The sequence below is a fragment of the Periplaneta americana genome, chromosome 12 (assembly GCF_040183065.1).
Source record: "Periplaneta americana isolate PAMFEO1 chromosome 12, P.americana_PAMFEO1_priV1, whole genome shotgun sequence".
Lineage (NCBI taxonomy): Eukaryota > Metazoa > Arthropoda > Insecta > Blattodea > Blattidae > Periplaneta > Periplaneta americana.
In genome coordinates, this window is record NC_091128.1 from 146,753,691 (window position 1) to 146,768,153 (window position 14,463).

The 14,463-nt window shown below is 33.2% G+C and overlaps 1 protein-coding gene across 8 annotated transcripts in view; it reads left to right on the plus strand.

Moving 5' to 3' along the window:
* Nucleotides 1–14,463, plus strand: part of RyR (Ryanodine receptor) — a 371,941-nt gene that overhangs the window by 110,459 nt on the left and 247,019 nt on the right. For all 8 annotated transcript variants that reach the window (XM_069842181.1, XM_069842183.1, XM_069842182.1 and 5 more), the window contains exon 2: nucleotides 13,294–13,398. In XM_069842181.1, coding sequence (XP_069698282.1) covers nucleotides 13,294–13,398 — 105 coding nt within the window. The remainder of the gene's footprint in view (nucleotides 1–13,293; nucleotides 13,399–14,463) is intronic.

Below are 14,463 nucleotides of genomic sequence, written 5' to 3' on the forward strand. Positions count from 1 at the left end.
TCACTTCCTCTGATGAAATCGTCCACTCACTGATTAGGTATAGATTGGCTACTTTGAAGTTACACACTGCTACAGGGTGAGTCAGGAGGAAAGATACATTGTTTGAGGGGTGATAATATTGGTGATTCTGAACAAAAATGTTTATATGAGTATATGTATTATTCTTAGCGGTTTCGGAGAAAACTGATGGAAACAATGAGGAAAGTGAAAAGTGCAGGTGATAGTAACTTAAAACATTATTCCTTATGTTCTGTTTAATTATGTACTTTTCTTTACAGAACATGTTCAAAAAGTCCACTGTCAACTCAATGCACTTTGCAGCTCTTATAGACAACTATTGTGTTCCAGAACTGAGCTGATTCGGACATTCCTTTACTTGAGCAAAAGCATGTAAAATGCGGAGCGAGAAGTCCCTTCCTTGTTTCCACTTTGCGCTTGTCGATTTCGCTCTTAAGCCAACCCCACACACAGTAATCCAATGGAGTAAGGTCGGGTGACCTCGGTGGCCAAGAAATTACTCCACTGCGACCGATCCAACGTCCAAGATACATTTTAGTGATCCTACTACAACCTAATATCGTTTTGGTTGCGTCCGCATGTGAGTGCTGACTAAGAACATGAGACTGACGCCCGTGATTTTCAAAAATCTGTATGCCAGATACTGATAAGAACATGGCATATGTTCATATAAAGCTTTTAGTTCAGAATCACCAATATTATCACCCCTCACACCATGTACCTTTACTCCTGACTAACCCTGTATATGCTATCATATAATGTAGGGTAGTAGTGGGTACAGTGAGACACAAAATATTAAAACATATCTATGCAAGTAAAATTTCAAGTATTTTAAAAATCAGGTGCAAAAGAATTATACATTAAAACATGGAGTACAATAATACATAAACAGAAATGTTAATAGATAAAGGACATAATGCGTATTTGTCAAAAAAATGCAAATGTCTCACTGTTCCCATTCAGGAGGGTACAGTATCTTGCCATGTTCTGTAGACTTATTTAGAATCATTTTGATGTCTGACTTCGAAACCATTGAAACATCTGGACCATTTGGAAAAGTGAATTTTCCATGACTTTTCAAACTTTTGCGAAAAAATAAAATGAATTTTTGGTGACAACAAAGTTTATAATTATAAGAATTTGATTTAATTCTTTATTATTTTTTTTAATATTTTCTTAAATTTTGTGAATATTTTTTTATTTAAGAAACCATTAAAATGTAATGTATCTATTATTTTAAGCTATAGTTCCTAAATTGGTTACTAGTATGTTCATTTTTAATGTTAGTTACCGGTAAATGTAATATAATTACAGTTTATTTTTGCAAATCATTGGTAAATGGGAACAGTGAGACGTCTCAGTGTACCCTTCAATGGCATGTCTCACTGTTCCCTTTACGCATAGTTCGTTTAAAAATGGCGCCATCACTTCAAAATCAAAACAGGAAAGACGAAACTTTGCCAAACATAACGTCAAATACCATAGTATTAGGTAACAAAACATTCATATTTCTATTTAATTTGTATATCCAATATAACCTTCATTAAACACAAGCCAAAATTTTACTTCTAGAGTGAAAAATTACTAATTATTTTTTCATCACTCACCTTTATAACTAGAATCAAATCGAGTATGAAAATACTGTTACTTTACTCATGCAACATACAACTTCACTGTTACAAACATTTCAACATCAAAATTTACCATCTAATAAAAATGTCTCACTGTACCCACTTCTCCCCTACAGATATTTATTGAACTTTTCCTTATCTATACGGAGTGTTTGGAACTTTTTCGACGTGAAATTACAAGGGTGAGACTCCGATGACGTGAAGTCAGAGTAAGATCAGATTTTCACCTATGACGACACAAAGCATATCATTCAGACTGAACAAAAATCCATGTCCTAGATAGTATTCGAACCCACATCCCTGTTTCAAAACAGAGTTGTGTGCCTCAGCCATTACTTGCACAGCAGTGTGCTAGTTATTAACTATAATAATACGTTTATCATTGAATACACTGTAATTAATATAAAACAATGGAAATCAGAAAGAATTAATCGTTGCACAAATCAAATAAGTAGCCTATCTTTGAACTGAAGCATGTTAATGAAAAGTTGTAACTTAATTTGGGGAAAAGCAGACACACACATAAACACTCGCAATGAAATGCACAGAGATTAAAGTGCTTGGTATAATATCTTGGTCTGAGGGCTTTGTTCTTTTATGTAAGGCCGTGTTATGATTCAGGGAATTATGAAGAAGGATTATCTACTCGCATATGAAATTAAAATGACTGCAATTAAAACTTTACACAATTTAACCTAAAGTCACATTTATTACCCTTGCTGACTTACTTGAGTCTCGCACAAGCAAATGAGTTATATTCTAACATACTTCTTTAATTTAATGGTATGAAGTGTTGACATATCATAATGTGATACTACTGGGACATAGGTCAAACAAAATTGCCATGAATTACATTAAGACAATTTCTTCCTAACAGCTTATTGTTTATTTAATGATCAAAATTAATTAGGTATAACTTGTTCAGAATTAAATAATGTCGTAGGAATATTTGAGAAGAAAATATACACATGAAAGCAAATGTACGAGTAGTAATAATGACAGTTTCTAATCACAAAAATTATTCAAAGAAGGAAGAAGCAAGTCCTGTCTTTCGAAAATAATAATAATAATAATAATAATAATAATAATAATAATAATAATAATAATAATAATAATAATAATAATACTTACTAGCTTTTAAGGAACCCGGAGGTTCATTGCCGCCCTCACATAAGCCCGCCATTGGTCCCGATACTGAGCAAGATTAATCCATTCTCTATCATCATATCCCACCTCCCTCAAATCCATTTTAATATTATCTTCCCATCTACGTCTCGCCCTCCCTAAAGGTCTTTTTTCCTCCGGCCTCCCAACTAACACTCTATATGCATTTCTGGATTAGCCCATACGTGCTACATGTTCTGCCCATCTCAAACGTCTGGATTTAATGTTTCTAATTATGTCAGGTGAAGAATACAATGCGTGTAGTTCTGCGTTGTGTAACTTTCTCCATTCTCCCTTTTAGCCCCAAATATTTTCCTAAGCACTTTATTCTCAAACACCCTTAACCTATGTTCCTCTCTCAAAGTGAGAGTGCAAGTTTCACAACCATAAAGAACAATCGGTAATATAACTGTTTTATAAATTCTAACTTTCAGATTTTTTGACAGCAGACTGGATGATAAAAGCTTCTCAACCTAATAATAACAGGCATTTCCCATATTTATTCTGTGTTTAATTTCCTTCCGAGTAGTATTTATATTTGTTACTGTTCCTTCCAGGTATTTGAATTTTATATAATAATAATAATAATAATAATAATAATAATAATAATAATAATAATAATAGTAATAATAATAATAATAATAATAATAATAATAATAGTAATAATAATAATAATAATAATAGTAATAATAATAATAGTAATAATAATAATAATAATAATAATAAACAGCTATTATTGTTAACGAGAATGTTTGAAAAATATATCCTTAGTCTATTCTTGAATTGGTTTGATGTCTGACAGTCCCTGACATTAGGCCTGCTCGGTAGGGAATTCCAAAGTCTAGTAACAGCCATAGTGAAAGAAGATGAGTGTGAGGATGTTCGGTGGGAGGGAATGGATAATATTGAGGAGTGTTGTGATCGTGTCTAGATTATGGTGGCTGGATACATTTTTAAAATAATGTAAACTCGTGTTCAGGGGCAGTTTCTTTAAATAGGGTGTGCTCTACTTTCACAATATGTATTTAGAGGCCTATTGCATATTGTATTTATTTACATTCCATGGTATTCTTACATTACGTTACAGCTAGAATATGGAACAAGTCAAAAAAATCTTAATAGTACTATAAATTCTTAATTATAGTCACAGTCTAGTTGAAATATATACAGGAGAGTTTTACAATATAGTCTACTAGTATACTTTTTTTTTTTTTTCATGGAGTGCAGTTTCATAGAAAGGACTTTGCCGACAGACCTTCTACTGCCCCCTACTAATTGATTGTCATAAATAAATGTCTTCCTTACTGTGACGGAAATATTGTCTTCTCTTGTTAGTAACCAATCACAACCCTCGTTCAGAAGAAGTGACAGGTGCCCGTCAAATCCATGTGGAGGCAGAGTTGCCGCATCTTTTCCGAATTTCAAGAATCCCGTCAGTTTCACTGCATAATTTCGAAGGTCACCAGGATTGTGGCAACTGTGCAATGTTGGGACGAGGGGAAAGGATGGAATTGTCAGAGTTGTTTGTGTAGGAAGTCATAAATCTGTAAGTGGGTGTTCAAAGGAGCCACCGAACTGCACTCCTTGAAATAAAATAAGGTATACAACATGAAGTATGCCAATATGTCTATGAACAACTGAGCTTATCTCCGTAGGCCCTGGAACAGAACACGGTCCCTAGTAATCAGTTATAGTATCTGCAAAAGTTATCGAGTTTCTAATTCTGTACATGTATCGTAGGCTATGTACATCAATTCAACAGGTTTCCTGACGTAAGACTACAACAACATGCCAGCATGAAACTGAAATAAAGAAGTCTATTTCAGTGATATCGGAGATTTCGATCAGGGCAGTAGCTCATTCTCGAGAAGATCAAATGCCCTCAGTGATTATGTTGAACAGAAAATTCTTCGTTGAATTTGTCACGTCTAGTTTGTTATTATTTTTAAATCATATAGTACCGGTACAGACATTTTAGACAGGAAATTGGAACTTCATAATTCATAATATTTAATTTATTTTGTGAATAATAGTGTGAATAGTTATTTTGAGGTGCATAATTTAATTAAATGCTTAATTCTGTGGACGATAGTTACGGCCAGTTGACTCCATGGGTATGTAGAGTATGTAACAATTTAATTCTTATGTTAGCTGCGTTAAACTAGTGGAAAATGCAGTGGAAAATCTCTTACTGTTGTTTATTTCAGTAGTTGTTTAATTAAAAAATGTAAGCATTTGATAATTAGGTCAGAAATCATACAAGAAATACATTTATGAAGGACAGAGAGTAATTAGCTCTGAGAGAGAGAGAGAGAGAGAGAGAGAGAGAGAGAGAGAGAGAGAGAGCGTGTGCTCGCGCTCGCGCGTGTAAATATAATGTTTGTTACTGACAGCATAATTAAATTACATATCGTGAAATTGCAACTGAACTATGAAATTGCACAGTATATTAAAGCACCCACACATTATCCGTGTCATCAGCGTAGCTCAGTTGAGAGTCGCGTTTCCCTGGTGATACGAGCTGCTCTCGGGCGTGAGTTCGATTCCTTTTTTTTACTCGGTTATTTAATGATACTGTATCAACTACTAGGTTATTTAGCTTCGATCGGATTAGTGATAGCGAGATGATATTTGGCAATATGAGGCCGAGACCGAGGATTCGCCATAGATTTGCGTTACGGTTGGGGAAACCTCGGAAAAAACCAACAGCCCAATCGGGATTCGAACCCACGCCCGAACGCAACTCTGGATCGGCAGGCAAGTGCCTCAGCTGACTGAGCTACGCCGGTGGCTGTTCGATTCTTGCTAAAGTTCAATTTTTTTCACCATTTGCCATGTTCATTCAGCCTAATCACTCTAGGTATTATAATTTTAATATAGCTATTTAAAACGTATGTTAATACTTAATAAATACTCGTAATAATCATTATTTCAGTCCGGCAATCATCTAAGAAAATGTGATTAGTTTGATTGTGTTTTCATTTGGAGATATCCAGGTATAAAATACAGAGTGATTCACGAGGAGTTATCGGCACTTACAGAGCATATTCCCAAAGTCATTTTGAGCAAAAAAGTCATATAAACATGGGTACTATTCTCAATATTTTCAGAGTTACACTAATTTTCAATTGTTTGTAAAATGCCATTATTCTTTAGTTTTAAGGGTAAAAGAATATTGAAGATAAAGAATGAATTATTTCTTTAATTAGCTAGTATTCTTAAGCCAAAAATGTGTCGTGAATTTCATAGTTGCTTCGTAGAGAATTTTTTTTTTTTTTCGATTTTTAACTAGAAAATTCCTTTTTCCTTTCGTACTTGTCACAACAATTATTACAAATCACGCCACTCTTGTAAATTCTTTAAACTGTTAAAGAATCAAGTTCCTAAAGTCCTGTGATTTGTAACAATTGTGATAAGTGTGTAAGAATGATGTGATTATTAGTTAAAAATTGAAAAAAAAAAATCTGTACAAAGCAATTAACAACACATTTTTAGTTTCAGAACACTAGCCAATTAAAGAAATGATACTTCTGAACAGTTAATTCTCTATTTGTAATATTCCTTTACCCTTAAAATTAAAGAAAAAAGGTATTTTACTAACAACTTCAAATTAGTATAACTCTGAAAATATTGAGATTAGAAAACATGTTTATATGACATCATTTGCTCAGAATATCTTCGGAAATAATCTCCGTAATTGGCGGTAAATCCTTGTGAATCACTCTGTGTACTAAGACGTGTGATGTTTGACATTTGACAAGATTTTGATGTATTTTCCTAAATCCAGTATCGCTGATAACTTTATGTATATTCTCATATTATAGATCCAAAGATATCCTTTAATAATAATAATAATAATAATAATAATAATAATAATAATAATAATAATAATAATAATAATAATAATAATAAAGTCATGTTATATATAAGATTTTTTAATAACACGCAATATTTTCACAGAACGATTACCCTTCAAGTAAATTTATTTTTGAAAGAATTGATGACAATTATGCGCATACTGAGTATACATAGGTACAGAGTGAACGTACTACATTTCTTTTTCAGACAAGATTCCTGAAAGTTTTAAGGACAAAAATGTATATAACAACATTTTGTTTCTTTGCGGATGGTTGTCGAAAAAAAAAGTAATAAATACATATTGCGTTAAAATTTTGATTGCGGATTCTTGCATATTTCACTTGTCAACCGCAGTAACATGAAAGCCGACAACGCTGCAGCCAGGGTACTCGAAGCAAAATTACACCCACCCCACTGAAGATTGCCTAGAATAAAATAAGCTGCCTTCTGTAACTCTCATTTTTATAAGATTATTTTAATTACTTCGTTTCATTCTTTGTCTTGTTTTATCTTCTTATTCTTCTTCTTCTTCTTCTTCTTCTTCTTCTTGCCACTGGCGTAGCTCAGTCATCAAAGGTACTTGTCTGCCTTTCCGGGGTTGCACTCGGGCGCGTGTTTGATTTCCGCTTGGGTTGATTACTGTCGGTGACTCAGGAGAAGACGAGAGCGGACTGAGGAGGAAGGGATGTGAACAGGTAATGTACGCAACACGAACAATATTTGTACTGCAGTAAGCGGAAACATTAGGTCTCCTTCTGTTCAACTTAGTTTTAATTTCCATACGCAATGTTACTCATGTTTCCTGCACGAGTAATAACCTGGCTACTGGGATGCTTATCTGAGCGATGTTTATAACAATCAACAGCGATAGTCAAGAAGGTCACATTCTTTCCGCTCGTCTTCTCCAGAGTAACGGACAGTACCTAGTTGGGTATTTCCGAGGTTCTCCCCAACCGTAAGGCGAATATTAATAATAATAATAATAATAATAATAATAATAATAATAACAATAATAATAATAATAATAATAATAATAATAATAATAATAATAATAATAATAATAATGTTTTATTTTCGCTGGCAGGGTTAAGGCCATAAGGCCTTCTCTTCCACTCAACCAGCCTTAATCAATACAATACATTTTTAAATTACAAACTACACTTAAAAGGTTCTCCAGCAATATTCTTCAATTTTAACTACTAGTAGACTACATATTTATTTAAATTTAGATAAACCTATAAGGTAAAGTAGTAACTTAATTTATGAGCTAATTTAATTCAATTAATTATAATTAATTTAATATTTGGGATAGCTAGTAAAATGATGAAAATTAATTTAATATAAGCTTACTAGAACTATGTTACAGGGAGAAAAAAAATATATACATAAATCTAAAATATATTTTTATAATGAGAATATTAATGTAATTGCCATTAGGTAATCTATGGCGAATCCTCGCCAAGTATCATCTCACAATCACCAATTCCATCAACGCTAAATGAATGGGTTATTTATGAAAGGGCCTAAGTCGCTAATTTTGTGGAAATGAGTTTGTAATGTAATAACTACTCTTTGAGTGTAGATATATATAGATTTAGATATGAAGAGGACTAAGTTTCACACTCTAATGCTTAGTAGAATTTATAATTCAATTTTTATTTCGACCTAAATTTCAAAATTTCGGCCTGTAAGCAGTTTTTTTTCTTAAATTGCTAACAATTTAGTAATCAAGACTTAGGCCCTTTCATAAATAACCCATTCAAATAGCCTATTAGTTGATACACCTTCGTTAAATAACCAACAAATCTTCTTCTTCTTCTACATCGTCTTAAAACCAATATAGTGTAGTGAAGAGTAGGTTATACTGTAATTAAATAGCCACGCCGGGAATCAAACTACAGATAATTCGGATGGGAAACTCTATTCAGAAAGCTATTGCAGCTTACTACTTCGTCCCACGTACTCAGTTCAACATCTTCACTAATATTTCCATTTTTCTATAAAATTGTAATTTTGTTTGGCTGTGTTAGAATGACCCGATTCCTCCATTTCTCAGTTTCGTTCTTCATTCCTACGCGTTGTGCAATTTCGAACGTAGACTTTGCTTTCCTTCTCCGTGGTATAGCTGCCAGGCGATGTTATTCCACATAAGCTGAACGTTCTCGTTGAAAGAAGCAATACTTCCTCTTCCTCTTCGGAAGCGACGACGAGATATTACAGCGTTCTCACAGCCATATAGCTCGATCGTGGTCGAGAGTATTAGAGGTGTTGTTCACAGATGCCAAGAAATTGGTACAGCTCTTCATACAGCTTATAGCTTTTATTAAAGAGGGTCGATCCTTTCCACGGCTTTAATACAAGCGTAAATGGTTACAATATTTATCTAGTGGAAATGGAATGTTTGCGGACACGTGCAAAACATTCCAGCAACACTGATAAAATATCCGTTTCTCCCCTCCCCAAAAGGCATGACAGATGGTTCGTCCCAGATAAAAATGATTTATTTCTAGTTACCTATTATCATTCCGGCACCGGGAATCGAACCCAGGACCCCTCAGCTCTGCGCGCTGAGCGCTCTTTCCATCTGAGCTATACCGGGACCCAATTCACTTTAACAATGCATATTTTGTTATTTTTCGTGAATATATCCTGGTTTCTAAGTGCATACATGCATGTCATTTTTAGTGTATATGAATCCGTCCCCTAGTAGTCAATAATTTATTTATTTATTTATTTAGAATATTAACGTGCAAAAACAACAGCACAAGGCCAATTACAGTTTTGCACGATACAGAAAATGGCAATGAGATGAAATACAAACAATATAATGGTCTACATCAATCATTGATCAAATAATAATTATAAAATTATAAAATTAGTACAATGAGAATTGAAATAATGGAATGGTCTACATGAATCAATAGACCAAATGCAAGAAATATATGGACAAATAATTATTAAAATTAGATCAGTGAGTTAAAACTCAAAGATATACTACACATTAAATGGATCCAAGTTGAATCCATGCAAATTAGCATATTTAATGCATCTGCAGACCGGAGAGAGAGATTTAGGATTCGTATTATAAAACAATTTATGAAATCTTAAACCATTAGCAGGAATACGAAGACTGATATTGCTTATGAAAGATTCACAATCAATATCACCCTTAATGACTTTGCAAAAAAAAATAAATAATCAAGATCCTGACGTCTGGTGAACAAACTACCGCAATTGAAATAATTGCATTTAATCTCATAGTTATAATCGGAATTTGGTAAAAATCTATAAGAACACAAGGAAATAAATTTTCTTTGGATATTCTCCAATTTAGCCGAGTCAGTGGAAGTAATGGAGTTCCATACAACAGATGCATATTCAAGCTTGGATCTAACCAACGTATAGTATAAAATTAATAAACACATAGGAGTGGAAAAAGAATAAGTTATAGACCTAATTAGACCAAGCATTCTTAACGAATGGGTATAAATATATTGCACATGATCATGGAAATATAATTTTGAATCAAGTAGGACACCAAGATCTCTAATACAATCTTTCCTAGTAATTACGACATTACTGAGAGAATAGTTAAATTTTAGGGAGATAGTTTTCCGTGAAAAGGAAATAACAAAAGTTTTGGATTGATTAATTTTCATTCCATTTTCAACAGACCATTGTGAAATTGAATTAATGTCATTTTGAAGAATTTGACAATCAACCAAACTATTAATTTTGCGAAAGATTTTGAGATCATCCGCAAACAAAAGGCAGCTAGAACTTATTCTTTTACTTATATCATTTATAAATAATAAAAATAAGAGAGGTCCCAAAGTAGACCCTTGAGAAACACCGCATAAACTATTAAATGGAACCGAGAGAGAATTACCTAGTCGAACACAAGACTGTCTATCTGTTAAATAATTTTCAAACCAATTAACATAGTTAGTGGAGAGACCAAAATTACTTAATTTATTTAATAAAATTTTGTGAGGAACAGCATCAAATGCTTTGCTAAAATCAAAATAAATTGAGTCAATTTGACCTTGATTTTCAACAATAGGCATTATGAGATTAAGATAGGAAACTAAATTAGTAGTAGTAGATTTCCCTCTTGTAAATCCATGTTGGGCCGAATTGATCTTATTTTTAACATAAAATGAAATGTGTTTGTGGATAATTTTTTAAAAAATTTTAGAAAAATTGTTTAGGATAGAAATGGGTCTATAATTAGTAACACTGTTTTTATTACCATTTTTGAAAACTGGAATAATGGATGCTTCCTTCCAAAGTGACGGGTAAATTCCTGTTTTTAAGCTAAGATTGAACAAAAAAGTTAAAACAGGCTAGAAAATATTAGAGCAACCCTTGATTATAAAATTAGGAATGCTATCAGTACCTTTACATTTATTAGGCTTTAGCTTTTTAATAGCTTTATTTACATCATCGAATGTAATATTAGGCAGGGACAAACAGTCAGTAATATTAGAATCATAAGTAATGAAATTAGAGTTACAATTTTGTTGAACAGATTTAAATTGACTAGCAAATGCATTTGCAATTTCTTTTTCATCTGTGATGTGAACGCCATTTATTATTAGTTCTGTGGGATTACTATTAGTTTTTCGAAAAGTTTCTACATATTTCCAAAATTTATTTGGTTCATGCTTTAGGTTATCATCAATTTATTGTAATAATAATAATAATAATAATAGTAATAATAATAATAATAATAATAATAATAATAATAATAATCCGAGGCACGACAGCCCATGAAGGACCACGACCGACCAGTCGGCTCTGGCCTCACGTCCACATGCCGAAGCAGATGTGGACCATCACCCAACCAAAATGGAGGTATCGTGTGGTTAGCACGATGATCCCCCCCAGCCGTTATAGCTATCTTTCGTAACCGGATTTCGCTACCTATCGTAACTCCCCTAATGCATCACGATGCTGGGTGGGCATCAGTCCCATATATTGGCCAAAATGCCATGAGAAAATTTCATCCCCCATGAGGACTCGAACCATGTCATGAGAAAATTGCATCCACCATGAGGACTCGAACCAGCGCGCATTCATAACGTGAATACCAATTTTCTTCTTTTGCTATTAAGTCCATATCTGTTTCTCCGCTCAGTTATCGAATTCAATTAAATTTAATTATGGTTTTAAAATAAAATTTCGCACATCTCGCTGTATGAATGAATTATACAATTGAAGAGTGTGATCCCAAAACGTCACACTTTTCAATTAGATTAATTTTGAGGGTGAAAAATTCTATGCTTCCACGCGTTTGTAACTTTGGCTTTATGCACTCAATATGTACGTATTGTACATGCATATAAACGTACATACACACACACACACACACACACACACACATAGAGCCCAAGTATTGTGAACATATACAGGGACATCATTTTATTTTTACTAACATTTTTAATATTAACCTGGCTATACCGTTGGATCAACGCCGTTTGTTACCCTCTTCCACGTAATACACAAAAAAATCACTTTACTAGGTATAGGAGGGAAGAAAAGTAGTTAATCCATTTACGTAAACTAGGAAATATCGCGATTTTGAATTTGATCATTTTCATTAGCTTTTTGTTTAATCAAAATACAGTACAGTATTAACGATGAGTGTTTTTACTCACGAACTGAGCTTTCCATGCGGACGTATTCATTATGCAGTGTATATTATACTGTCTACAGCACATTACCGTATACTATAGAGAATGAAAGTAAATTGAAAAATAATCATAATATGGATATTTAAACACAATTTTGAAAATGGTGGCCGTTCATTTCGATACAGGCTTCAGTTCTAATGCGCATATTATCGCACTATAGACTATTGTACGTAATTCCAATTACCAGGTTCGTACTTCGTATCAGTAACTCATGTTGAAATAATTCTGTACCTACTCTATAAAAGAGACCTTACGTACTGTAAATTCAATCTTCACTTCTGCTCGATCCGAAAAGATAAAATTACTCAGACATGCTACCAACTGTCCGTCCAAGTGATTATGTCGCAGCGTCGTAGAACGGGAGGAAATCACGTGACAGTTAATTACTTAACGAGACCCTTTCATTTAAGTTATTTTAAAGAATTGTATGGGTACCGGTATAATATTATGTAGACGTCCAATTCCTAACAGAAATTAATGTTCTCAGAAAAGAGCTAGGACAGCCCAGCCAGTAGCATTTACAGAGAGACGAATAGAAGCAGGTGGGGGGAAACCGGGATGCGACGTAGGCAAATGGAAAATGATGCAATATTGAAAGCTCTTCCGTCACTGGAAAACGCGAATATATTTTTGGAACGTACTGTTTACTATGACCGTAAGGCTACTATGACTGTATATGCGGTCTTGGATCTGTGTGGAGGACTGTTGAACTTCATTAGTATGGGTAGAAGGGGTGGGAGTGAAGTACATTCAAAACCTCAGGTACAATAAAAATTGAAGTAAAAATAAAATGATGTCCCTGTATATACATAATATATTTGTATATCGCTTAAATATAAAAAATTAAATTCATTTCAATATTACACTTTTTTTTTAGTTTGCCGTATTGTGAACTTTTATTAACAAACTTTTCTCTGTATCCACAGGAAGATATGGTGTGCCTGTCATGCACAGCCACCGGAGAAAGAGTATGCCTGGCAGCGGAGGGCTTCGGAAACAGACATTGTTACCTAGAAACAATAGCTGATAAGGTGAGTTTGCATTTTGATCACATATCCTGAAATATGTTCCCCATCACTTCATTTATCGTTCATAGTTCTTTGAGACATATTTACCTGCCTAAAGTTATAATCGAAACCATTAATAACTCTCCACATTCTTTGCCAGGGATATCAAGATGAAGTGTAATTTAGCACAAGGAAAAAAAAAATCTTAATTCTTCTAGTGAAGTTATTATTTTCTTTGTTTTGCACACTGATGATAATAAATGTGTGTTTTATTTCAATTTGGTTTATTCTTTTCTAACTTCAGATTCGTTGTATTTTATATAATCAAGATGTAATTTAATTTGATTTTATCATCGTGTATTGTATTTTATTTATTTTGAAGTATAGTTCCTTTATTCTTAAATTACGTTTGAAAAACAAAGTTATACCTTAAAATTCTATACTAAACTAAATGCTATTTGGACCTACAATAGTTGTGTGCAAGTTGTAGTTTCTATAAAATATTCTCAGCTCTTGTATTTATTATAAAATCCGCCTTTCACTATATTCTCTTTGAATTGTAATGGCTTAAACAAACTTAATTTATTGTGCATATAGCCATGTTCAATTTAGTGACAACAGTAATATAATCTTCTTTGTAGTTTCAATAAACCAATTGTAATTAAATTTTCCGAGTTTGCACATTGTGTAGGCTAACATGATTGCTATGTATCTAATTTTCAAATAGATCATTTATCAACTCGTCCATAATGAAATATATGACAAAAAAATTGTGATTGAACGAATTTGCTTCGCAGTAAAGCAAAATTCCCAGACTTTTTTTGCAGAAGTTCTCCATTAGTATCTCTTCATCACTTCATCACGGCGTAGAAAGAATAAGAATTTCATTGACGTATCCTGTTTGGTATAAGCAATAAATTTTAATGACTTCGTCATAAACTCACCGACTAAGGACAAAAGATACATGAAATTTAGTGATAACCTAATCAAATTCTATTTTTAATTTTAGTTTTATTTTTATTTTCTGGTTTGTCTCTCTTCTCTGTTGGCAGTATCCCGAGCTTCCATAAGACAATCGTAAGTAGTGGA